Source organism: Salminus brasiliensis, chromosome 11, assembly GCF_030463535.1.
Source record: "Salminus brasiliensis chromosome 11, fSalBra1.hap2, whole genome shotgun sequence".
Classification (NCBI taxonomy): domain Eukaryota; kingdom Metazoa; phylum Chordata; class Actinopteri; order Characiformes; family Bryconidae; genus Salminus; species Salminus brasiliensis.
This window is the reverse complement of record NC_132888.1, coordinates 21081830-21108211: the sequence shown is the minus strand read 5'-3', so window position 1 is coordinate 21108211 and position 26382 is coordinate 21081830. Positions and strand designations below refer to the sequence as shown.

The 26382-nt window shown below is 42.1% G+C and overlaps 1 protein-coding gene across 1 annotated transcript in view; it reads left to right on the top strand.

Annotated features, from left to right (window-relative positions):
* Window positions 1-26382, top strand: part of zbtb16b (zinc finger and BTB domain containing 16b) — a 65884-nt gene that overhangs the window by 11460 nt on the left and 28042 nt on the right. Inside the window, exons 3-4 of the mRNA XM_072691203.1 lie at window positions 7736-7833; window positions 20374-20460. Of these exons, the coding sequence (XP_072547304.1) occupies window positions 7736-7833; window positions 20374-20460 (185 nt within the window). The remainder of the gene's footprint in view (window positions 1-7735; window positions 7834-20373; window positions 20461-26382) is intronic.

Sequence of the window (26382 nt, the reverse complement as noted above, 5' to 3'; positions counted from 1 at the left end):
GTCCCCCCCGAGCATACTATCAGTCACACACAGGATGCTTTCAGGCCTTATCTCAGCTTTACAGGTCAACTCCTTTAGGGTTAGGTCAAACCGCTGACCTCTGGCCCTCCTCGGGTGGTTTTTCTCCTCTTTCTCGAATTGTTCCTTGTGTTGAGACCCTCCTTTGTGTGCTCGAGTGTCTGTATGGCTCTTTGTGGAGGATTGGGACATTGTTTGTTCACTCAGACCTACAACCTGAAGTAGTGATTGCGGCCGCATTTCACAAGGAGCTCTCAGTGTCGGAATTGAATGTAAAATATTTTGATTTTAAGGAATGGGTTGTGATGCATTGCATGTATGGTAGATACGTTGCATAATCTGAGTTATGAACGTTATTATTTTGTTGTTAATGAGTACCTTTCAAAACGCTGGAGACAGTAGAGCTGCCACAGAATCCTATAGTAATGTGTACTAAAAATGGGCAATATGTTGAAATATGTAGTGGTGTTATCTGTTGCGCCACACCATTTTACCCACACCAACATTTTACCCATTGGCCATACCCATTTTACAGTACACAGTATTTTAAGAAATAAAAAAGAGATGCTTTTGTAGAGGCAGCTTAAAAGATCGGAACTCTTATCCAGCACACTGAGTATGATATGTCAGCACTGCAGTTATTGTCATAAGCTGTAAAGATTCTCAGACCATTAACGCACTGAAACAGCTGTACGGACATCAAATGAAGCACGGAATCACAGAGGGAGAGATTAGTGGAGGCTTGTGAAATTGGAGCTGCCCTGCTTATCTAAACGAAATCTGTGCTGAAACTGAAACTTGTTGGGATAGATAGGCAGTGACAGCCTTTCAAAGTGTCAATGATAACAATATTTGCTAAGCTAATGTTGCCCATAAACACAGGACTTAGATTGTCACCCTTCTCAGCTACGTAAATACAGGCTAAGAAGCATCTCTCAACCTGCTCAGAATGCAAACAAACCTCTCCACATTCACTGAGCGGAGTTCTAGTTAAGCTTAACACTCCTTCTAATGAACGCATTCAACTACTTTAAGCTGCACCCATTGCTAACACACATGTGCAAATGCACACACACAGCTTGTCTAGTCCCTATTAAGAAGTATTACCAATACAAAAGGGCAGATATACATGAACCTACATGCCCCATGCCTAAATTCCCCTAGCATTGAGCTGTAAAGCAGTGGAACTGGGTTCTCTTGAATGATGGATGGAGCTCCATCCAGTACTTTTGGGATGAATTTGGAAAGTAGAGGATGAGCTTATCCAACATCCTGACCTCACTAGCGTGTTTTTTGCTGAATGCAAATCCTCGAATCTTCACAGCAATGCTTCTCTGGACAGTAGAGACAGTCACTCCAACAAAGGCAGGACTCTTTTTAATACCCTTGATTTCAGAAGAAACAAAGAATGAGCAGGTTTCCCAATACTTTTGTCCATATACTGTACAATGTTAACCTAGCATCTGTTATTCTAAAGCAAAGGAGCTGGACTGGGTCAAATCTTCAGCATCAGCTTCATCTTTATTTGGGAGATTCTGAAGAGAGGGATTTTCCTGACGTGGAGAAGCTGCTCTCTGCAGGAACGTTACATGGTTGTACTTGGTTGTTATTTTTTTTTTCCGAATGTGTAAAGTTAGAGTGATGGCTGAAGGCCAGCTCTCCGAGCGAACTCCTTTCCTTTTAGTGTAGTGATCTTATAGCCATGTCTGTTGAGTGCCAGAGCTTTCACTGACTCTGAGCTTGCTGAAGATAGGATTTACAGCCTCCACAATCTGTTATGTCTTTAACTGAATAGAAGAAAATACAGTGAATGCTATGAATATAAAGTCTATACATATTGAGGTGTAAGCTAGATGCCCATTCGTCTCTTTATGAATGGATATGTTCATCTGCAGTGTTGACTACGTGGATCACAGTGGAGTTGCAGTGGAGTTATGGATCACAGTCATCCGCTATTTAGGCCTTATTCAATTTATTGACATATTAGCAAAAACTCTCAAATTAATCATTTGACTGGAAGCGCTTGGATTTATTACATATTAACATCGCAAGATCTTTCTGCTTTTTGGATGTCTTTGTGGAGATGGCTTTGAAAACTGGAGTTTGTAGTTGTATATGGAACAGAAGTGAATGTGGCGGCTTTTATATTGGAGACTCAAGGGTCACCTGGAAGAACACAAGAATGCCATAAATATCCGCGACCTCAGCTACCCCACTGTGCCGAGGTGGGTCACCGCTGCCTGAAATCCCTCAAAGACACTGTTATTGAGGTTATTCCCAAATCAGTCAGAGGTAGTGGCTGTTTGAAACAGTTTATTTAGAAGAAGACATTCTCTGAAGACCTTTATCCCCGTCTGAATGATTTTCTTAGTTCTTTTATGCCTCTTTCAACTCAGTCTATACATTGACTTCTCATGCTCTGGAGGTTTCTGCCTCAGAAGAGGGTCAAATGGAACTTTGGCAGATCACGTACTACATCTGTAGGTGTGGTATATGTACATGTATGTCATCTGTGTTCATGGAACTTGGCATCATGAAGGTTTTTGCCTTTTTGAAGAAAACATCTATTAAAACTGTAAAGAGGTCACCAAACTAAAACTCCTCACATAAAAGACATAAAAAACTCTAACTCTAAAACTTCTGGTCATTTTAGACCATTTCTGTAGGTCGATTTGGTAATGCAGTGCAACCAAACTGCTGTACTGTTGTTGGACAGGTCTAATCCTAACCAACACATGATCTTTCTCACATGATTTCCATAGCAATTGTCCGTAAGGTTGGTTTGCAAGGGGGGCCGGGGCGAGAGGTTAGACACCAATCATGGAAAAGTGGTACGAGAACATATTTAGGCTTTCAGTCAGGTTCTAACCTTGGTTCTGTAGTGCTAGAATAACCATTTAGGCTGCTAAACGAATCAGACACACTTCTAACCTGCCCACCGCTCCAGCCCAACCTGACATTTGAAGTGTTGGGCAGGGCATTCTGAGAAATTGAGAAAGAGATGCTACAATAGACCTTGAAGATTGCTCAGGCCCTCAGTGGGTTTTTCTCTGTGTGGGACTGCTCAGTAGTGTCATTATGAAAGTGGTCTCACTCTCACAATGCCTTCAGGTCACTGAGCATCTAGCACAGAGATAAACTGCGGGAGAATCTCTAGCACTGGTCAACAAGCCTCTGTCAGAGACAAAAACATCATCCACGGATCTGCTGCTCCTGGAATTGTGGGAGCAAAGTGGTTGTCGAGGAGTATGAAGCAGAGCACCATCCAGGCTCACCTCTAAAGCCTTGTTCGTTGAAGCCCCGATATGGCTGCTGCGTCCTTAGCATTCTGGATTTGTATTGGTTTGCCTCCTACATTGTTGATCTTGCAGTTCACACTAATTACATAGAATCCAATTTTATATTTTTATGTGTCCACATGTTTGTGGACACTCCTTCTAATGAATGCATTCAGCTATTTTAATGGCACCCATTGCTTACACAGGTGTGCAAATGCACACAGAGCTTATCTGGTCCCTGTAGAGAAGTACTGCCATTAGAATAGGATTCTCTGTAACGGACAAAGATGAACCGGCTAAATGGGTATAAAGCCTTGTTGAAGCTGTGAAGTCATTTTGGAGGAATGTGGCTGGTTTTATATAATAGTGATGCGATGTTGCTTCTCCTGCACATGCCCTCTTTTACAGGACGTTCTACTAGACTGAGGCTGAAAACGCCCAAATCCTATTACTCACATGTGGCAAATTGATTTGATGGTATGTTCCGCAGCCCAGCGTGAGAGGTTCATGCTTTTTTTGCACTAACATCTGCTGGGATTTCGCTCACTCTGCTTAGTAAGACTGTAGCAGTAACAGGTTTCAGTAAGACCCCAAAACCTGACGGCTGTTTGTAGCCAACATCGTAGGACGGGATATTCAACAGCCCAGTGTGAGGGGCCATATATATCTTATGCTGCATGTTATTTCCTCTCTGTGTAAGTGGCAGCAACAAGGTCAGTGGTGGCTTCATTCATGCTTCCAGCTTTTCTCTCCCCATTGTGGGAAATGCCTCTCTTCAGGCTCGCTCATTGGTAATTCAGCAGTGCTCTAGTATCCCTCAGCACACATCAGTTCCTGAATTGCTCTCTCAGTGGGGAAGGTGCTCCAGCAGCTCAGGCTCGGCCTGCCATTAATCAAAGCCACTTCCAGTGGCCCACTCCAGAAAACACAAGCACTCGGCCCTGTCTCGAGCAGACAGCTCGACGATTTGTCTCTTTAGAGAAAGTCGACATTTTAATGTCTGCATTTTAATGGGAATGTGTAACACACGGCCCGTAGAGACTAATGGACCATTATCTTTTCACATTTGTTTTTCTCAATCCAGCCGGAATTGTTTTTTTCCGCTAGATGATTGAACGAATGGCCAGCACTGTGCGTATTTGTAAGATTTGTGTTCTCCAATGTTTACTTCCCGGATGTTTTTTTTTTATTATATATTTTTTTTATTTAGGGGCTAAACGTATTTTTGGGAACAGTGCTGCTAATGGATCTCTAGCTGGACCTTGGGTTCTCTCAAACCATTTGCTTAGCTGTCATGAGGTGTACTGTCTTTATAGGAGCACCTTTCCCTGTTACAATAGCCTCCGTTGTGGGGAAAGATGTGTAGAAGTGGTATTGATTTCTTCACGGGATGTTGTTCAGCAGGTATTTCTCAGCCTCTTTGATCAGCCATCCTCTGGCATTAGGTGTGTTTTGCGTAAGCGAACCTTTGGATTCAGCGCAGGGAGGTTTTTTGTTGTTTCTTCTTTTTTTTCTGAGCATCTGACTGCTGGGCCGGCTCGGCTGTGCTCTCTGCGGTTGAGTGGAGATTGTTTATGGGTGGCAGGGTTCAGTCAGACAAACTGCTTCAGACTCTTGTGTTGTGGCTGCTGGGAGGGATGACACAGCAGATGTTCCTGGACTGCAAAATGCCTCCCCACACACACACACACACACGAGTAGCACATGCCAGCTATGAGACAGATTGACCTGGATCAATCATTCTTTTCATAGTGTACAGACCCAGAAGCTCAATGCCAATAATGCTGGCCCACAATATACAACACTGTTCAAAAATCAGAAACCACCCCTCATTGGGTGAAATCAAGCCGAGTCAGTGGGTTTTATTGTCATTACTCAGTATATCTTGTATACATTGACTTCTTCTGGGCAATGGTGCAACACAAAATAGCATGAAAAGTGATCAGAAAATATTATGCCCACCTAATGAAAGGTGTTTACTATCAATTGTTCGTCGTTCCTTTCTGGCATCAATGACCCATAGGGCGCCGCTGTGGGGGCTGTGGGGCTCTAGAACATCCCACATATTTAGTGGTTTTTCAAGATGATGAACAAACCTTTTCAGTGGATGAGATATGTGGGTATCAATGAGATATGGGGGTTAAAGAACTTGCCATCAGCAGCCAGAGCCTGATAGAGCACAATTGGCCTTGGTCTCTCCGGTGGGTAGTTGGGTAGATCTCTTTCTCCCCACACCACTTCAGTGTGATGCTGGCCGGCACAGGCATCTGCTAGCCAATGCATCAGAGCTGGGTACCAGGCGCTTTCCTACAAGTGTGATGGAGGGAGAGTGTCCAAAATTGGGGAGGAAAATTGGGTTTAAAAAACAAAACAAAACAAGAACTTCTCATTAGGAAATCCTGCCCTTTCGTAGCAACTGATGTGAGGCTGGGCAGCTTTAAAGAACATTGGCAGGTATATTATTAATGATGAGCCGTTGTAGTAAGTGTAACTGTAATGGAAAATTTGCTAAATAGAGGTTTCTAGTTTTACATGCTAATTACATGCTAATAGTTAACATGCCATGCAGTTACACTGTGTTGTTGAAGTTCGTCAGTATCGGATAGGTTAGAAATGACAGATTTACCCCAATGCCAGTGTAAGATCAACTATATCTGATCTATCTAATCTGTTCTGTCTGCACACAAAATTATTGACTTGAATGGGATGTTTGCCAACTGTTAAGCTTTTGATTGCCCAACCTAGCAACAGTTGCTACTGAAGGACGCTTTTGGATAGATTGTGGAAGGTTTTCCCTAGAACCACATGCCCAACCGAGAAGCATTTACAAACCGTTATTTTTGAGAGGTAGGATATAATTTCATTTGGAGATTTACCTCTAATATACGTAATTGCTTTGAATCCTTTTGTCAACGCCGAAGCCGTTCCTGGACGAGCCTCAGCCCAAAAAGCGTCTAGAATTTTGTCACGTTCCTACGTGGCGTGCATGCGCGCTGGCAGGCTGGGGCCGCTGATTGTAGGGCAGTAATAATTAAGGGCTCTATAGCAGGAATAAAGGTTACGGCTGAGCCGGGCGCAGCCTGCTGCTCGTATATGCGCCGCACGCGCCTGCAGTGTGTCTGGGTGTGTGGCTGGAATTCATATGAAAGGGCTGGTGGAGGGATGGGGAGGCGGGGGAGGGGGGGTGGCAAGTCATTGATATGTACAGCATGACTCAGATAAACAGACCAAACTGCCAGGAAATTTCAGCGGCATTAAACACATTCGATTTAAAGCAAATATTTAGAACAAAAAAGGGGGGCGGGGGTGGAGGGGGGCCAGATTAGAGGACAGAGGCAACGGACGTGTTGGATTGGGACTTGATGATGTTTTCTTAACGATTTCGACCGAGCTCCATCGAAATGGACTGTACATATTTGCCCAGGCTCTCTGTGTACCCACTCTGAAGCGTGTGTTTAATTTTTGATAAATCTTAGCCCGTAAGTGTTTTCTCTCAAACCATCAGGTCACTCTGTCTGGATGGTAAATACTTTATTAGGCTGCGGAGGTAGTCCTAGAGGGACATGTGTCTGTGCCTCATGTTTGTTCCATTCCAGCGCCGACGTGCATGTACATACTAGTTAGCGTCAGGTCGTTTTATTGAAATTTGCTTCTTTTCCTGATTAAATAAATATGCAGAAAGGTCAGAGATTCCTAGTAGCTGTCGAAATTATTTTCCAGTCATATTCTCAGATAATCGATGCTTTTATACTAGAATTATTTCAACATTTTCACTGTTTGCCCACAAAGCATCTTGGCCCCCTTGAGACATCAGTGCTTTTTGCTCTGCATTCGAAACAAGAAGCCAATTACCCAGAGATCTACTGTAAACATACCAAATTACAAGGAAATTTGAGTCCCAATTTGCTGTTCTGCTGATTACGGCGAGCGTTGACGCTCCATTTCCTACCGTTTAAAAGGCTCTAGTATCAGGCTGAAAACGCTTCATGGAAAAAGTCATTTGTAAATGTTGACGTTCTGGGTGAACTCATTAACCACAACGGAGTTACATTGGATTTCACTTTTATATTACCTGTTAGCCCTTTCTCAGAAGCCTCACTGTGCTCCTGTATGCAGCCGCACTCTCAGCAACGCTTTATCCGAGGGTCTCTATTTAAGCCTTCATAAAAGGTTTATAACATGCACTCGACTCACTAAAGTCACACACACACATATTTATATATATATAAGCTTATAGTTTATGAATGCATATGTAGATGACTATTGCATGTGTTAGAAATGTTTTATGTTGTTAGTACTTTAGTCGGAGCCTACAAATGAAGCATCACTATGAGTGCTAGTGTCCACTGTAATATTAACACAGTCACTCTAATGCACGTTTGCTGTATAACAATCAAGCCCTGGGCTCCTGAACACCATACGCCTTCTTCTCTCCTCAGGAAACTGCATAGTGACATGAAGACCTTCGGCTGTGAGTTCTGCGGGAAGCACTTCTTGGACAGTTTGCGGCTGAGGATGCACATGCTGTCTCACTCAGGTACCCCTGACCTCAAGACCTTTGAAACCTCTTGTTAAAGTTAGTACTGGACAGAATGGGTTAAAACTCAATATCACCGTGCTTTATAAGCTCTGGAAGCAAACCAGTGTTCTTCTAACTAGCTAAAAAAAGGTACACAATATGGACAAAAGTATTTGGACTCCTGCATATACATTGTTTCTTCCAAAATCAAGAGTATTACAACAAACTAGAGACAGAGCCTATACTGTCCAGGGAAGAAAGCTTTCTACTTGATTTTGGAGCATTGCTGTGAGGATTTGATTATGTTTAGCATCAAGAGAGTCAGGGAGGCCAATATTGTTGGATATAGCACCATCATTCCAGATAACAGAGTTCCACTGCTCCACAGTTAAATGCTGGGTGTTGCTCCATATTTATCTGCACCAGAGAGTCTTATTCTATTGGCAGTACTTCTCTACAAGCTGTGTATGTGTGCATTTGCACATCTGTGTAAGCAAACATTTGGACATCTAGTGTATGGATTAGTTTTTGAAGTGTCATCATTTGTTTGCATTCATTCTAAATTGTCCAGAAATGTACCGCACAGTTAATGACACCAGTAAGTAAGTTCTTATTAACCCACCGACAATGACCTCTTTAACTTGTTTTTAAATCAGCCGTTAAAGGTTCCAAAGTAGCTCTGAACATTCGAGGCATGAGCTCCACAAGACCTCTGAAGGTGTCCTGTGGTATCTGGCACCAAGCTGTTAGCAGCAGATCCTTTAAGTCCTGTGAGTTCCCAGGTGGGCCCTCCACGAGTCGCATCAATGGGCCTTGGGCACACATGACCCTGTCACGAGGTGCCCATTTTTTCTGCTTCCACATTAACTTTAAGAACTGACTGTTTACTTGCCATGATGAATATTACTGTTAATACCAGTTAGAGTTGCTTCACACAGTAGAGGTAGCCTTTCACTGTTTCTGCATCAAAATCTGTACTTATTTTGTGTGTTTGGAGGCACAGTTTTAGTACTACAATTGATATGTAAAAACATATGTATAAAACATGTATATTTATATCACATATTTTTAGATGATTATTATAAATAATGATATATTATAAAATACTACTATATTTACATTTTATATATTTAACTTAATATTTGTCAACTTGGCCCAAAAATGGTTTTAAACTATCCCTAAAAGTTGAGCTATTTTAGCAATGAAAGTGTTCAACTAGGGCTGGCTGATATGGTCAAAACATTATATCACGATATCTAAAGACTTTTACACGATATTTATCACGATACATGTAATCACAGACTAAAAACATCAGTAGCGACAGATTCTTAAAAACTACTATTTAGATCCTCTCCCGTACTCAACACAGTGATTTTTATTCAACATCTGCTGCTCTTCATCTAATTAAGCCAGTCTAATTACACTGTCTGTAATGAAACCTGCAGCTGATCAGTGTTTATTAAGCACTGACAGTCTCCTCCATATGCTTAGCAAAGCATATTGTTATCGTAATAACAGAATTCATCATGATACAATAAAATATCGTCATATTGCCCAGCTCAATGTTCAACACAATGACAGGGATGACTATTTTCTGAGCATTAAAAGCATCAGTAAGATCTATTTATGAGATTATGCTATATTTCTAGCTTGATGAACATAAATGTACCGGTACAGTATGTTTTTTGGTTCCGACAGTCTACTGTGCTTCACTGTCTTATAAAGAGCATGGCCTCCTTTATTGTCATTCAGAGCACAGTTTGGATCATTAAGCGCTTATTATTGTTTGGTTTAATCAGAGCAGTGATGAAAGGCCACTGAGGTGTGACTTCCATTCTTATTCATGTGTTGTCTTTCCCAAAAAAAGATATGTGTGGCAAAGCCTACATTTAAATACATGCATGTTTAACTTTGTTACATCACACAGTTTTAGATCAGCTTTAAAACTCACCCTATTAACAGAGAAGACTAGGCGAATCTGCCTAGGCCTCAATGGGTTAATAAAGCTAATGACCCCCTGATTTCTGAGCACTGCCAATCTATACTGCTTAATTGGGCTGTTTTGTTCTGCTTTCCTAAATTTACATCAAAGGAAACTTGATCCAGTCAGTGTTAACAGAAACCACATTCCAGTCTCTCTAAGACACACATTGTTGGGTTCAGTGAATACCAGTATGCATCATCCAGCTCTGAAGTAAGCCAGACCAAGACTGCTGAAAGTGATTGGACACTAGCTCACAATCAACACAGTCCCCCAGCCTCAGATCAGTAGAGTTAATATCTGTCGCTATCTGCTGTAGTACAGCCTCTGTTCTTTCCGTTGATGTGTACAGTAAACTATTTACACCAGATACAGCGCTGCCCTTCGGTCAGCTGGGGTCAGGAATTACTGAGTCACAATTGGGTTATTCCCATGCTCCTGCTCCTCCAGCCACTACAGACGTCCACTGTTTGTAACATTGTGAAGCTGGCAGGACTCCAGGCTGGGCAGCTGGCCATGTTATTAGGTACAGTATGTACAGTGAAGGCTTGCCAGCTACCTTTCCTAAGTGAATAAGTGTTATGACAGGAACACCCATCAGGGTGGGGACAGCCTGTAGCCGGTAGCTGCACACATAACTCACTTAAACAGTTCACCTTTATAAGACAAGAGTTATTGCTTAATGATGTGGTTTGTTACATAATTAATTACATTTACATTTGATTTCTATTCTGTATTGACAGTTTTGGGTCTGAGACAATGATAGACTTTATCAAAGTCAAATTTGAACTTTGAACACAACTATTGTATTCAGTAAAAATTTCCAACATCATTTCTCCTGCTTGTTTTCTACAAGTGAGAAGTTCATATCAAACTACAGAGTGTTCCTGTTATTGCTGGTGATCATTATAACTTCTAATGCTTAAAAGCTTTTTTCTTGTGTATTCGTGTGTAAAACGTTATGTAATTGTTTAGTGAGGAAAGCTTCCAGTGAGACATATTTTCCCATCAGTTTATCTCCATGAAGGGCCTTATTGCACAATCCTTCAGGCACGAATTAGATTGTGAAATAGCTTTATTTCTCTCTTCCTTTCCACTTGCCAAGGCTTCCTGCTCCAATCTTGCAGCCCTGTTTTTGTGCCGTGGGATAGGCTGGAGCTAATGCTGTCACTGAATATTTTATTATTTAGTCACTTTAATGAGTGTGAGGTTTAATGCTAAATGAGTGTGGGGTTTAATGCTAAATGAGTGTGGGGTTTAATGTTAACTGAGTGTGAGGTTTAATGCTAAATGAGTGTGGGGTTTGATGTTAACTGAGTGTGAGGTTTAATGCTAAATGAGTGTGGGGTTTGATGCTAAATTAGTGTGGGGTTTAATGCTAAATTGGTGTGGGGTTTAATGTTAACTGAGTGTGGGGGTTAATGTTAACTAAGTGTGGGGTTTAATGTTAACTGAGTGTGGGGTTTAATGTTAACTGAGTGTGGGGTTTAATGCTAAATGAGTGTTGGGTTTAATGTTAACTGAGTGTGGGGATTAATGCTAAATGAGTGTTGGGTTTAATGTTAACTGAGTGTGGGGTTTAATGCTAAATGAGTGTTGGGTTTAATGCTAAATGAGTGTGGGGTTTGATGATAAATGAGTGTGGGGTTTAATGCTAAATGAGTGTGGGGTTTGATGATAAATGAGTGTGGGGTTTAATGCTTACAGAGTGTGGGGTTTAATGCTTACAGAGTGTGGGGTTTAATGCTTACAGACTGTGGGGTTTAATGCTTACAGAGTGTGGGGTTTAATGCTTACAGACTGTGGGGTTTAATGCTTACAGACTGTGGGGTTTAATGCTTACAGAGTGTGGGGTTTAATGCTTACAGACTGTGGGGTTTAATGCTTACAGAGTGTGGGATTTGATGCTAATTGAGTGTAGGGGTTTGATACTAACTGGGGATGGGGCTTAGTAGTAACTGAGTGTGGGGTTTGATGCCTACTGGGTGTGGGGATTGATGCTAACTGTGGATCGGGATTAGTACTTACTGAATGTGGTGTTTAGAGTTAGGTGGCCTTTCTCTGGCTACTGTCTCGTCGCAGATGAGCTAGAAGAGCATTCAAACTGGCAGCCAGGAGGTGTCTGTGTGTGTGTGTGTGTGTGAGAGAGAGTGTGTGTGTGGCTGGAGTTGTCTGATAAAGTCTGTAGTCTATTCTCCAGAGGGGCGGGGTTGCACACCTCACTTGACTTGATTAACTTATGGCTGCAGCGAAGCTCTGATGGCTCTTCACTCCAAATTCACATTACTTTCATTCTTTCTTTCATTCAGTTTTTGTGTTTACTCATATCTCTCTCTCTCTCTCTCCCTCTCTCTCCCTCTCTCTCCCATTAATTCCCCATTCTGTGGAGGTCTTCTCTTCCTGTCTTTTGAATATGTGTAATTCAGGCCTTTACCCACTGATGTTTGGGTTAATAAAGACGGGAAGTGTTAGTGTTTGCCAGGGCGGCTCAAGTGCTTTCATTTTTTATCTGATGCAGAGAAACGGACAAACAAACCTTCACTGTCTAAATACTCCGTGTGAGCATCATATGGCCTAAAAACAACCAAGATTTATTTTCCAATTAGATTTATTTCCACATTTAATCCCTCCCTCTGTTGCACCTGTTCACGCACAGCATGAAAACGTAAGAAAGAAGAATCATAAATATGTGAAGCATTTGGCCTCAGAGTGCAGAGACACACAACGCTCTGTCTTCTGTTCTCTCTCTCTCACTCTCTTTATTTTTATATCTCTCTCCCCCGTCTATTTCCCTGTGTGTGTGTCTCTCTCTCTCTCGCTCTATCTCTGTTTTCCTCCTTTCGCTCTCTCCCTCGCTCTCTGTGCGTCTGGCCGTCTGAGGGAGCAGTGTTTGAGATGGTTGGCGGCACGCCAGCTCTTCCCTCGCTCTGATGACATCATCAGCTGCCTGCAGGTCTGGATGTTCTGCCAGCATTCCGGAGCATTTATGATCGCTCGCAGATGCGTGTCCAGGAACATACTGTACCCAAATCCCAAAATTAATCAAACTTGAGCGCTCTCCAAGCCACTGCTCGCTCTCCGAAAACGGCGTAAGCGTCGGGGCGGAGGCGGGGAGGAGGGAAGGAGGCCCGAATAAACAAAACAAAAACAGAAACCGTGTGTGTGTGTGTGCGTATGTGGGTATCTGTGTGTGTGTGTGTGTTTGTGTGGGGAAATTAAGACGGAAAGAGGGACAGCAGGCCTGCTGAGAATCACTCCACGAGATGACTAGATGACAGAGGGGTCGCTTGAGTGTTCTGGCTGTTACAACAGGATGTGATGGATCTGTGTGTGTGTGTGTGTGGGGGGGGGGGGGGGGGGGGTAAATGTGTGTATGCGTGTTCAGACTGTTAAATAGGAATGTTAAAGGGTGTGTCAGTGTGTGCCCCGTGCCAGCCTCTGTCTGAGTGTTTAACACATCTTCCCCAGGTGCTTTAGTCTTATACATGTTGAGGAGCCGGCTGATAGCTCAAAGTAGCGGATTTTCCAGGACTGGATGATATCGCCAATAACAAAAATATTTTCACAATATACAATATTTATCATGATATTTTGACACACTAAACTTGCTAGCAGATTCAGATTTTAAACACTGATATAACTGATATTTCCAAAACCAAAAGATTCTGCATAAAAGAATTCAGGGCAGGACATGTAATACCATGAAAATCCAACAGCTTATACCTTCCGGGTGGCGCAAGTGCTTGTGAAATTACCGTATTTACCATAATAGCATGCACCGCGTGTTCTTGATGTGATTGCATGTACCAATGGCGATTAATCAAAACTACATGTATCATTACACCACTACCACACATTCATTAACCACATCACTGAACGAGTGGCGCACCCTACCTAAAGAATCGTGACTATAATGTATATAATAATATAAATTTTAAAATCATATAATAAAACAGTATCAAAAAAGGATATTCCCATTTGCAATTGCTATCCATATATTATCATTTATTGTCAGAGCAGCAAAGGAATACATTTGTTATTTACTTTTTAGAAAAAACTGCACACAAAGACGACATATGAAGTAATCGATCCGTATTTAGGTGGACTGTGTAAACTGTGTTCAAACTCACTGTCACACATATAAACCCCCCAAAATATGATCTCCCCAAACGAGCCCAGAATTGGTCCTGGTTGCAGATTGAGCTATTCAGTATGGAAGTGGTCCAGTTAATTTCAATATATACGTTAAAGAACTTAAAATACAAACATTACTGTAATGTCAATGAATGAATAAATGAATGTCAGATGAATCTCCCAATTGCTACATTGTATGCATTAATGTACAGTTAGCATCAGCATGTACGTATGTGAAAATTAGACTTGTTTCAAGGAGCTAAAAGAGAGCAATAATTGATATAAAATTGCACCATGTCTTTGTTATTGACTGCAATAAGAGTTAAAAGGCCTAGCATTGATCTTCTGTCATACAAGGCGTTAGCACACTGCCATTAATACTTACTGAAGTGTTCAATAGTTATATAAATAAATGTATATAAAAGAGTTGTATTGTTTTAGCCTGGCTTTTGTGTTCGCTCAAAGCAGCTACTAATTCCCAAAAGGCCTCGCGGCTCATCTTGGCTCCTGCCAGTTCCAAGATAAGTGGTATTATCCCGTTTCCATTGTCGTAAGGCGACAATTTATGATAATTGAATTTAATCCTCTGTTCTCAGTCCTTAACCAAAATCTAATCCCGCCTTTATAGAACAGAAACGGTTCCGATGTTGTTGACCCGCCACTGGATTCGGTGGCTTCGGATCCTAACGGTTGCCAAGTAGCAGGAGCTCCATTCTCCAGCAAGCTGATTTGGTATTTAGCATGTGCCGGCCACTTATTTCTGTATGCTGTCAAAGTGTTTTGATGGAAGGTGACTGTGTGCGAGGCTGTTTTTGGAGGCAAATGTTCTTCGTGGGCAGTTCAGTACAGTACACTGTGTGCCTTCAAAAGCAGAACAGAAGGCTATTGAATTTTGGACTTGCTTCATTACTTCATGGTGCAGTGAGCTGCGACTGTCTTGGGGATGGAGGGGGGGCTAGGATGCAGATGAGCGAAGCCAGCCATGTCAGAAAAGAACACATCACATACACATACATGGGTGCAGACACTGCTACTTTCAACAAATGGGACATTGGACTGTGTGGGTTTGTGTGTGTGTGTGTGTGTGTGTGTGTGTGTACGTATGCAAGAGTGCATGACTGTGTCGTTGCTGTTGTTGTTAAGCTTCACTTTGAATAAGTGTTCAAATAATTTAGGTCAGGAATTTTGACTTGGACTAGGCCCTTTCAGAAATTCAGTTTTTTAAAATCACTGCGAGATTAGACTTGAGGTAGTCCTGTTGCAAGACCCAGCTGCGCTTTAGCTTCAGCCCACCTGACTCCTGGAGAGGTTTTAGGAGGTCGCCCACACCTGTGAGATTGAGTGCTGTTCTCTATTTAGACAGTAGGGCTCCAAATGCAGTTTGCTAAAGCCCTAGAGGTGTAGAAGTGGTATTTTAACCTTTTCCAGATTGATAGATGATAGATGTCCACAACCTTTTTAGATGGTCTTCAGAAATCTCTCTTCTCTGTGGCACCATGTGCCTGTCTGGACAAGTTGCAAGTTGCCAAGTTAGTTTTAGATGGAACAGCGCTGGCTAAAATCTAGGCTGGTCATTAACCGAAGCTCTGGTTACACTGATCCTAATTCCCTCTGTAATTTGGTCTGAAATTCAGACGAGGTGGAAACCTTTTTCACGCCACTGCAGGGTCGTAATTGTTTAGAGGTTGAAGCACTAAGTGCTGGAATCCTGTAATGTTCGTTTTTTTCTTGTTCTCTCTTTCTTTCTTTTTTTCTTTCTTCACTGACGGTTTGTCATGTGTCTGAAAGCACATGTGCAGCTCCACTTTGCTTTGGGGGCAGCGGTACGAGAATGAGAAGAAGAAGAAAAAGGGTATGTGGGGAAGAGGCTAAATTTAGGCGCTAGCTGGCTGGCTTCCTCGAGCTTGTGGGCGTTTTAATGACTCATAATAAAGCCATTTAGAGGCAGCTGAGCGAAAATAGATACTTGACGAGCCTTGGGTCATTATAGATTTAGATTTTATTGACTTTTTTTTTCCCTCCACTGAAAACTGGTGGGATGCTCTGAGGCTGGACGTGAGACTGAAGAGGATAGGCAGTGAAAGGCCTCGCTTTAATGCACAGACTGATGCCTGTCTGGTACGTGTGCTGTATCTGTGAAGCGGAGTCATGTCAAGGGGAGGCAGGGGGAGCCCGGGTCAGAGCGGTTCGCTGTTCGCATGTGAAAACAGTTAAAGCTCACCTGCGGAGGAGCAGAGTGGCAGAAATCCTTGGAGAACGGCTCTACCTGATGGTGAAGGGCTCTCTAAACTCTTAATACGTCTTAATTGCATTACACTACAGGGATAATGAGGGAATTTAAGGCTGCATTGATGCAGTATTGAAATCAGTACATGTTTACTGTATGCCCAACTGTTATTCATAAATATGGACAAAAGTGCCAGCAGTACCAGCCATCTTCAAGCCGAGTATGATTTAGCCAAACCGCTGTTTTACTCTTCATTCTTTAGGGCTTTGAAATCTTCAGACAGCAGCAAATGGTTTTCGTCCAGAACCTCACAACCCAATTAAAAACACTTTCTCCTTTTTGTTGAAGATTGTGGTGTGGTTCGTTCAGCGTGGTTGCTTAAATTAAGGACATTTCGTGGCCTACTTCACTGTTTGTGTGGCAGACTAGGCCAGCTCTACAGGTGGCACAGGGACACTATTAATAGCTCCTCGCTTCAGACACAGGGTTGAGGGAATGATGCACATCATTATTAGACTTGCGCGTACTAGTTCTCTCGTCACATTTAAGACCTAAATCCTGTTGTCTTATGTGGTCTCGAATGAGAAGCCTGACTGTCCACTGTGTGTCCAGATGTGTGTCCTTAATTGCCCCTAAAGTTAAAGAACATTATATCCAGCTCCGACCTGCTGGGATTCATCTACACGGTGTAAGGTTAACTAGCTCCTCAGTCTCCTTTTCAAAGACTAAGAACTTGTGCTCCAGCAACACATCAGGAGATGTGTTCATTCTTTCCTAAATACCGGTCATCAGTAAACATCACATGAGATTCCATGATATGCAACACTCCTAAGCTAGACTGAAATTAGGGTATAAACAATGGTGATTTGTCATCATGTTAACTTTGACTCAGTCACACAACAACAAAACCTTTTGCACCCATACAAAATTAAATGTCCTATTTTTGTAAACATTCAAGGTAGACTCCAGGTGGTCTTGTTGCATGATTCAACTACACTTCTGCTCACAAACAGATGACCTTACCATGAACAGCAGTGTATAACAAGTCCTATGTCGGCCCGAAAAGCTCTATAACTCATTATTTCAGAATTCAGGAGGATCATCTAGTTGTTTCTTGGTAAAAGTGACACGCAAATCCATATTCTTCATACACTGTTAACACTGTCGTTTGTTCATACATTACTCTTGGAGAGATTTTAGGAGGTTGCCCACACCTAGGGAGATTGACTACTGCTCAGGTCTTTCTCTATGTAGACAGTAGGGCTCAGAATGTAGTTTGATAAAGCCCTAGAGCTGTAGAAGTGCCTTTGTAACCTTTTCCAGATTGATAGATGTCCACAGCCTTTTTATATGGTCTTCAGAAAGCTCTTTTCTCTGTCACGATGTGATGTGCCTGACTGAACAACTTGTGTGTTGCCAAGTTCACTATGGACAGGTAGTCGTTTACTACACATTTAGTTGAATGTTAGTTGAGGCATCTACAGTAGACCATCCAAATAAGCTTACAAATAAGTGCTACCAGAAAACTACACTACACTAAATATTGTATGTAATATTATATGAAGATATGTTGGCATTATTGTCACTGATAACTAATATCTTTAGTAATGGGGTAATAATAAATGAATCATTGGATTGCACAACAAGCTTTATTCCAGCAGCCTTTTTTACCGAAAAAATGAAACTAATATCAAATTAGTCAAATATCAAATTGTATCAAATTAATTTGAAACTAATATCAAATTGGAAATGGCTTTTATTGCCTTTTGGAATCAAACCCTTCGCATATTCATGTAGGTTACGAAGCACTCTAAATTTCACTTGTCAGTGTCTCATTAGCTTGAACAGGATTTTTGTCAACAGTCCTCAAAGCAACAGTTGCAAGCAAAGAGCGCGTGTGGGTGGAGCACAGGTGGGCCGACTGCTGTATGCTTTCCCCCAGCAAAGCAGCAAAAAAGTAAAGTTTCTAGCCTTTGAGGACGACATGCCGAACCTGTCAAAAGTCAGCATGGAGATGCACACAGTCATGGTTTCATATCCTGGAGGATGTATGGCTGTTTGTTCGTTTCTGACTAGTTTGTGGACTTTTATGAAAGCGCGGCGAGAGAGAGCTGGCAGCTATTGTTTGATAGAAGAACATTTCTCTGGTTCTGTCAAGAGACTTTGTGTCACGGCTCTCCGTTGGTGTGTGTGTGTGTGTGTTGGGGGGGTAAAGGGGATTTTTTTTGTATCAAAAACAATTCCCTCTGTGAGAAGTGAAGCCAAACCTTTAAAGGACAATACTGACATTTTGGTAAATAATCTCATGTTTCACTTGCTTGACATGCAGTAAATGCATGAAGGCAGTTTTGAAGCGAACACAATTTTTTGGGGGGGCATGGATGGGGAGGGGGTGGGAAATTTACAGAAGTAGATCATCTTTATGCACTGCAGTCTGGAGAACGGAGTGTTTTGGGCCACAAAATATAAATGTTTTCCTGGAAGATGTCAAGGCTCCAGTACACAAACACACCTCTCAAGCAGCTTTATATACATTGGTAACCACCTAAATATCGGAAACGAATCAAGCCTCTCACAGCGAGACCGCACGAGGCTATGTGGCTTCTTTTTGATTTATTTTATGTGCTGGAAGCGCATTTGGCAACACAGATGTTTCAGCTCGGGCCTTCCTCAGTGTGTGCATAACTCTTAATTATTTGAGAGCTGGGCTGAAAATGAGTGTTTTTTTTCTGTTCTTTGACGCAATGAGGGGAAATAGCCTTTTTGATCATTAACCAAGGAGCTGGGAAACTGATCTCAGATCAACTCTTGAGACCGACTTCTGCACAGAATCAACAAATTGATTTGAAAAGCCCTAAAACAGATAAAAGGCAGTGCCACACTGTGGGAACGATCAAGTGCCTCTGTTGTCTATTGATAACCTTTCGGAAGTAAGTTGTGAAGTTTTCTGCTGTAACAAAAGGAGAGCTCCTTTTTACAAGTAGTAGAGAGAACAGCCAAGCAAGTACGTTGTAGACATACATTGACATTGTTTACTTGCAAATAGAGCAGAATTAGTGATTTAACTGGATTTAGTAAAGATGCATTTTTGAGAATATTATTGAAATGTGGCACAGCTGGTTGATACCAATTAAATTGCTGGAAATGAACATAAAAGTGGCATATATTTAAGTTCAATTCACCATAAAACACCAGTCAAGATAAAAAACAGTCTCCAAATGTGTAAAAATAGAGTCAACTTAGGTGTGTATCGTCACTCCAAGCTCCAAAACCCAACCTCAACCTGTAACAAACAAAAAGTTGAGAAATTGTCACATCCGAAAATCCAGAGTATATTGGATAAGATGGACCAATGGTATCGCTCACTGAAAACATGACAGTATTCTTCTCACAATGAAATGCTTTTCATGGCAAGAACCTCATACTCACTGTGAAGCATGGTGGTGGTAGTGTGAAGGCTTGGGGATGCCTTGCATACCAATGCATCACATTGAAAATGCTGTAGTGAGGCATTGTTAGGCACTGCTTTGGGAGATCTACACATTGTTTTATTCCTTATTGTTTTCATTAAAACCTCCCCAGGTACCCTAATCTTTCTTTTTCTCTTTCCAGTCAGTTATAGTTCTTGTTTTCAGGTTCATATCAGTGTGAAATGAAACCTTCCATGAATCTGCTACGTTGTCTTGGCTATATTGTTAGTAGTTGCTGCACTACACACCACCAAACAAAAAAAGCATCAGTGGCTAGGAGTCCAAGATAGCATAACTGGTTTCGTTCTCATGCTGGGTGGGTAGGATATTAAGCTCTCTTCCTCGTCACTCAGTGTGATGCTAACAGAAAGGGGATGCCTGTTAACTGACGTAACAGAATTCCAAAGTTGTTGAGCTGTCAGATGACGTTGTGTTAGCAGCAATTTAATAATAATAAAATGCTGTTCACCATTCCAGTACCTACACCAGGGTGTGTGATTGGGAAACATCAAACTTCCACTTTCACTTGAGATACAGATTTCTACCCTGTATCCTCCACTCCTGCTTGTGGCAAGTCAGGAATTCATTATTACAACAGATCTTCTGAGCTATACTTTCATGTAGCTCATCCAACAAACTGAGCTTTTACATCAGACACAGCATGGACATTTCAAGTGAATCAGAAAAGCTACACTGCGGTCCGTAAAAGTCCTAACTAACTAAATCCCCTGTTGTCTGTGTTGCAGCTGGACCAAAAGCTCTGGTGTGTGATCAGTGTGGAGCGCAGTTCTCCAAAGAGGACGTCCTGGAGGCCCATAGGCAGACACACACAGGTAGGAGGCTTCTCCGTCTTCCGCCACGCCTAGACCTAGACCTGCCCACTTGTTCCCATCACACATTTACAGTCATCAGTTTCCCACAGAGGCACACGCCCCACCTTGCCTAAGGACGCACTCTCCTAGCGGACACTCGAGCTCTGCGCTGCATCGTCGTTTTATGGGCGCGGATGTTTACAGTGCTGCAGTGATCATGCTGTATAATTCAGCAGAGCACGAGGAAGAGAGGGCTCTAAGATTTCAGCAGGCCGAGAGCTGGCAGAGGGCAGGGCAGCGTGCTGCGGGGCGATGCCTTGCGGGCCACAGCAGGGCCGTATTTCAGCACTCCATCACTGAGTGTCAGGACGTGGCATGCACAGAGGTCGCGTGCGTGAGAGCACACGTCGCCTCAGTTACCTACACCTCTGAGTCACCACATCTCTGACATGATCGTTCACACAGCAGCTGACAGCGCCGTGCTCTTTCTTGTATGCGATCGATGAGAGTGTTTATGATAGTTAAATAAAAAATCAAACTGTTAAACACACTGTTAAAGTTTCAAAACATATTGTTTAGATAGATCACAAATCCCTCCTCCACCAAATGTAGCCAATCAACTAGTGCATATATTGTGTTTTTTAAGTAGTTTTACGCTGGAGCTACGGTGCTGCGGTTAGTATGCTTTGTAATATAAGTATATGTAAAATAGACTTCCTTCAGGCTCATATGTTGTCTAATGTCCACTTTAAATTTCTATTTAAAACCTCAATTCGTGCTCTGTGTACACTATGCGAACTGGTGGGTTGTAGGCTTTGTCACTTTTGAGCTACATTAGCCTAATAGCTCCAGCGGAAAGTTAAAGAAGTGAACTTTGCTGGCTGACATTTAGAGCTGTGCCAATTTTCAACAAACTGTTCTTTCAAAGGAATAATAATACAAATATTTTCCTTAAAAGAAATTAGCAAGTTTGATCTCTTACCTCAGACGCAGTCAGTCTGCCAGGACATGTTTGATATCTGACTTGTGCTTTTTTTAGGAGATGCTAGGCTAACATTGCTATCAAACACTAGTCTGAGATTGTCACCAACCTCATCTCTGGAAATAGATGACAAAATAATAAATGATGTGCATCCAAAATCAGTCAGCGATTTGGTTTTAATTATTTAAGAAAATGCTGTGCTTCGATCTCACTTGAGCTAAGCAAAAACTGGAACTACATTATCAACTGCATAACATCTGACCTAATGTCCCAACCAGACCACATAGTATGTGGAGTTAAACATAGTTTATAGGTACTCGAAATAGTTGCTCCTCCATTCATCTTTGTAGAGAAGTTTATATGTGTGTTTCTGGACTAAACCATGTTCTGAACCACATCGATTTGTCTGTGGGGAAAAAAAAAGATCTGGATGCAGCTGATTCATGATTCATGCAGCTGAGGTTGGTGACAGTCTAAGTCCAGTGTTTGTTAGCAACATTAGCGAGGCATCTCCTGATCTAAATGGAAGAAGTAAACTTCAGACTCCAAACATGCCTTGACTGATCGACTGCATCCGAGGCAAGTGATAAATCACGTTCATTTCATCTTCCTCCAAACTGTTCCTCTAAAGTCAAAGGAGAGCACAGTGTGTACACGAACGGTTATCCAACGTGGCTGAGTCATGGAGTCTGAGTGATTTATTATCGGTTCATAAGTGAATAAACAGCGTATCACGTCGTGTACCTTCGGTGTAAACATGCCCTCAACTTTGCCCTCTCTCTGGGGGAGTGCATGGGAACACACACCCGCACAAATACACACACACACACAGATGACTGTAACAGTAGCCTTTGAACCCTAAAGGACTGACCTCCAGCTATCTGTTATACACTCCATCTCTCTCACTCTCTCACTCACTGGCTCCTCGTCTGTCCCGCAGGAGAGAGTGCAGACAGTAGAATGAGAGCCGTCGCAGGTATTCCAGACTGCACTAATTAATATGCTCTCTGGGCATAAAAGTGTTCAATGGGGCTAATGATCCACATGTTGAAGCTATATAAAGGTTGAGTCCTAATTAAAGCAAGCTGCCATCCTTTTTTTTTTTACAAGCACGATTTTGAAGAGCTAATCAACTTCGTGGCAGCCAGCTTATTAACTCATTAGAAAGGGTTTAATTTTGTAATAGGCACACTTCGGAGTTGTACGTCCCGCACGAGGCCTGTTTTTGTACTTTTGTCCGTTCCTGTACAGTGAGATCAGGGTGCGATATCTGTCGCCCGCGCTCAGCAGGGAGAAAGACGATAACCCCTTCTAAAACTTTGGCATGTAACTGTAACTCTGTGTGGCACATACTGTATCAATAGTTAATGCGTGTGGACATTGGGCTGGTGTTAACGCTGCCCAGAAGTTTCTACCTCCTCTCCCTAAACTTGTAAACATCCAGCTCTCTGTTTCAACTTGGCAGCACATCCAGTGTAGGGTACAGCAGGGCAGAAATGCTTTTTTTGTTTTTTTTGTGGAAAGCTTGTTTAACACTGGGCCATAGCCACAGACGTTCTCGCGGATGGGAGTGATTTTGGCTGCAGAACCTTTTTTTCCTCGGTTGGATTTTTCACGCTGGCGGTCGAGACATTTTGGTATCGCTCTGAGATCTGAGCACTTATTTTCAAAACCCTAAAATTCAATCCACAAAGCTGCGCTGCGTCATACAGAGTCACACAAGTCCCACAGAGTTATACAACAGCGGCCCATGTCCAGAAGTAACGGAGAAGATTGTCCTGAAATAGCCGCACATACGGAAAGGGCAGGGGTCAGTGTCCAGCAGTAGTGTTTTTGAGGAGCTCCTGGGCTGGAAAGTGGAAGGGGATGGAGGAAGGTTTGAGGGTGGAGGGTCAAGGCAGGCCGGCCGGTGGCTCTCGGTGCCAGGGCAGGCTGAGAAAAACAACATCATGCGCCGTTGTTTACACTCACTGCCACAGCACTGTCACAGACTCTGCACTGACCTACTTAAGGGCCGTCCCAAAAATAAAACCCCACTGCTAACGTCTCAGGACCGCTCCACTGGCGGGCACTCTCTCAAAAAGCAGGCCAGGACATTGCTGCAGTCGCTCTCTCTCCTCTCTCTTTTCCCCCAGCTTCGCCACAAAGTGCTGCTGTGTCGCATTTCCAACAGAGGGAAAAAAAAGGTTTAAGGCAACTCCCCCGCCTCCCGAATCTGCATACAAATTACTGACCACTGTGTGATTGTAGCCCTGAAGGAGAATCCTCAGTAGGGGGGAATTTGTGTGTAGGCTCCAGCTCTATAGCTTATCAGCCTTATTATCTACAACAGGTCCCCACAGAGCTCATTTAGTTGTAGTATCTCTCCAAATTATGCTAAAAAGAGAGCTTTAAGAAACAATAATGAGTGATGTTAAAGGGCTCATATCATGGAACACATTTCTGAAATAGAAAACATAGGTAAACATAGGGAACACATGGGTATGCATACGTGAAGTAGGATGAACGCATTGTTAAGGTTCCACATGTTTCCAGTGTAAACCCGCCCACTCACATTAAAGTTATAAGGAGTGTTTCAGCATGGCCTGTTCTTGAAATGAGGCATAGAACAGGACAACCAGTCAGAACAGAGATGATTATACACACACACACACACACATACACACACACACACACACACATATATATATATATATATATATATATATATATATATATATATATATATATATATATAATAAAGGGTCAGCTACAAAAACAGCCTGTTTAATTCTAAGGTAAGGGAGGTTGGAAAAAAGCAAAAAAATTAAAAAAAATTAAAAACTACAGCTGTGACTAGTATATAAACCCACACAAACATGGACCTCCCGTGACTATTGTGGGATATGGGCCCTTTAAGGCAGAGTCGCTCGCTGGCAACCCGCTTTGACTTCATTGAACTGGGCCACCGAATAAACAGTGGTTAAACACAAGCAACGTATCTCTTGTTGTGTTAATTATTAAGCGGGCTGTTCCTCACTTCAGTAGATTAGCCCGACGGCCTCCCTCGCTCAGCTGCCCAGAGAGAGAGAGAGAGAGAGAGAGAGAGAGGTGCGGGGTCATATGAGGTACAGCGGACATCTGCCAATGTCTGCCCACGTCAACACGTCCAGTCTCTGCGGATGCTGCGGGGCGTATGGCGTGCAGATCTGCAGATTTTGGTGGAACATCGAATGCTTTAGTGGGACAGCTTGTTCACCGCTCTCACAGTGAGAGCTCACAACAGAGTGGAGATGAGTACTCAGTGTATTCCACCAGTATCGGTGTGTAATTATAAGAGACGGTGAGCACATGCTCATTATGCATTATGCTCATTACCTGCAAAGGGAATATATCTCCATCACTGCGCTTCTGTTTCGCTTGTTAAAGCCTAACTGAAGGCTTTTACCTGCTACTTTTTTCCCCATGCACTTCTACAATCTGCCTGAAGCAACCTTGGGGTTTAGAAAATTTGCTAAATAATGATATTAATTCATATGTCATTGGAAATGTATTGTTACTATTATTAGTAGTTGTAATAATTGTTTCTATCCTGTGTTAATGGTGCTGTATAATACATGCATTCAGTATTACAACAGTATTTCAATAATTGAATTAGCTCTTTTCTGATTGGCTGGTTTACAGCGAGGCACTGCCACGGCTCACACAGAATTAACAATGGTGTCTAGCTACACCATTAGCATAGTACTTACTTAAGTCTTGTTTTTAACCTGTAACGAGAGCATTAGAATTACTTTTTGTAATAACTACCGGATAGTGCTGATATCTGTGCGGTCTGCCGGCTAGTTGAGTGGCCTTATCTAGAATGCTACTAGGCTAGGTTTAGGGTTAGGGCTAGCACGGAAACCCACTGACTTCCCACACTTTTGCTTCCTCACACACCACTTTTGATGTCCTTCCTCGGCTTCCCCAGGTTCCCGAGCTAGTAGCATCAGGCAAAAACGCAGCACCCTCTTAAACGAGGGGCAAGATCGCTGGTTTTAATAAAATGAGTCAAGACTGTTACATAACAGCTTTGAGGTTGTTGAGCTTTTGAAGGAGGACACAACACTGTTTAGGTCACGGTTTGTCACTTTCATGCCAAGAACTCTTGTTATTCAACTATGCCAAGAAATTTTCCGATTCTAGTGAACTTTTAAGGCTATTTTACCAAAATGCACAGTATAAACATCTTTCTAAAGGACTCTGTTTGGCCACCATTTCTGCCATTTAGTCTAATTGTTAGTAATGTGACACCTCACTGATGTTGCTGCAGTGACTAACGTAATGAACATGATCTAACAAAGCTGAATATCCGTGTTTTTGTTTTTGATGTAGTTTCTACATGCAGTACTGTTTAAAGTTTTTGACTTACTTGACATATTAATACATCTTTTTGTGTTATTCACAATAACAGGTTGTACAATGCCTGACTATTTAGCTGACATATCTGTTTTATACACTTTACTGCCTTTCTTACCCTACTGAAATGCCATATATATATATATATATATATATATATATATATATATATATATATATATATATATATATATATGCATCAAAATCAGCAGATGTGTATATGAAAAATAATAATGGACATTGGAGTCAGTCCACAGTTTCTGTATTGTGAAGAACAAATATCTAGAAATTCTCAGGATGTTTTTTTTTTTTTTTGCTGTATACTTCATTACAATATAGACATAAGTGGTGCTCAATATGTTGCAAAGATGATAATAAATGAGATAAATTGGGACTAAAGATAATTGAGCAGGGTGTGCAGCTCTTTTTTGCTGTGTTAACAGAAATCTTAAAACTGTCGTCTCATTTAACATCTTTATTCTCTAGGTTTTGGAGCTTCCTGACTCATTTTAGAATCATCTACAGCCATGTTCATTATTCTTCTCTATTCGTGCTGATAGAGTAGTAGTTTCCTACTGATC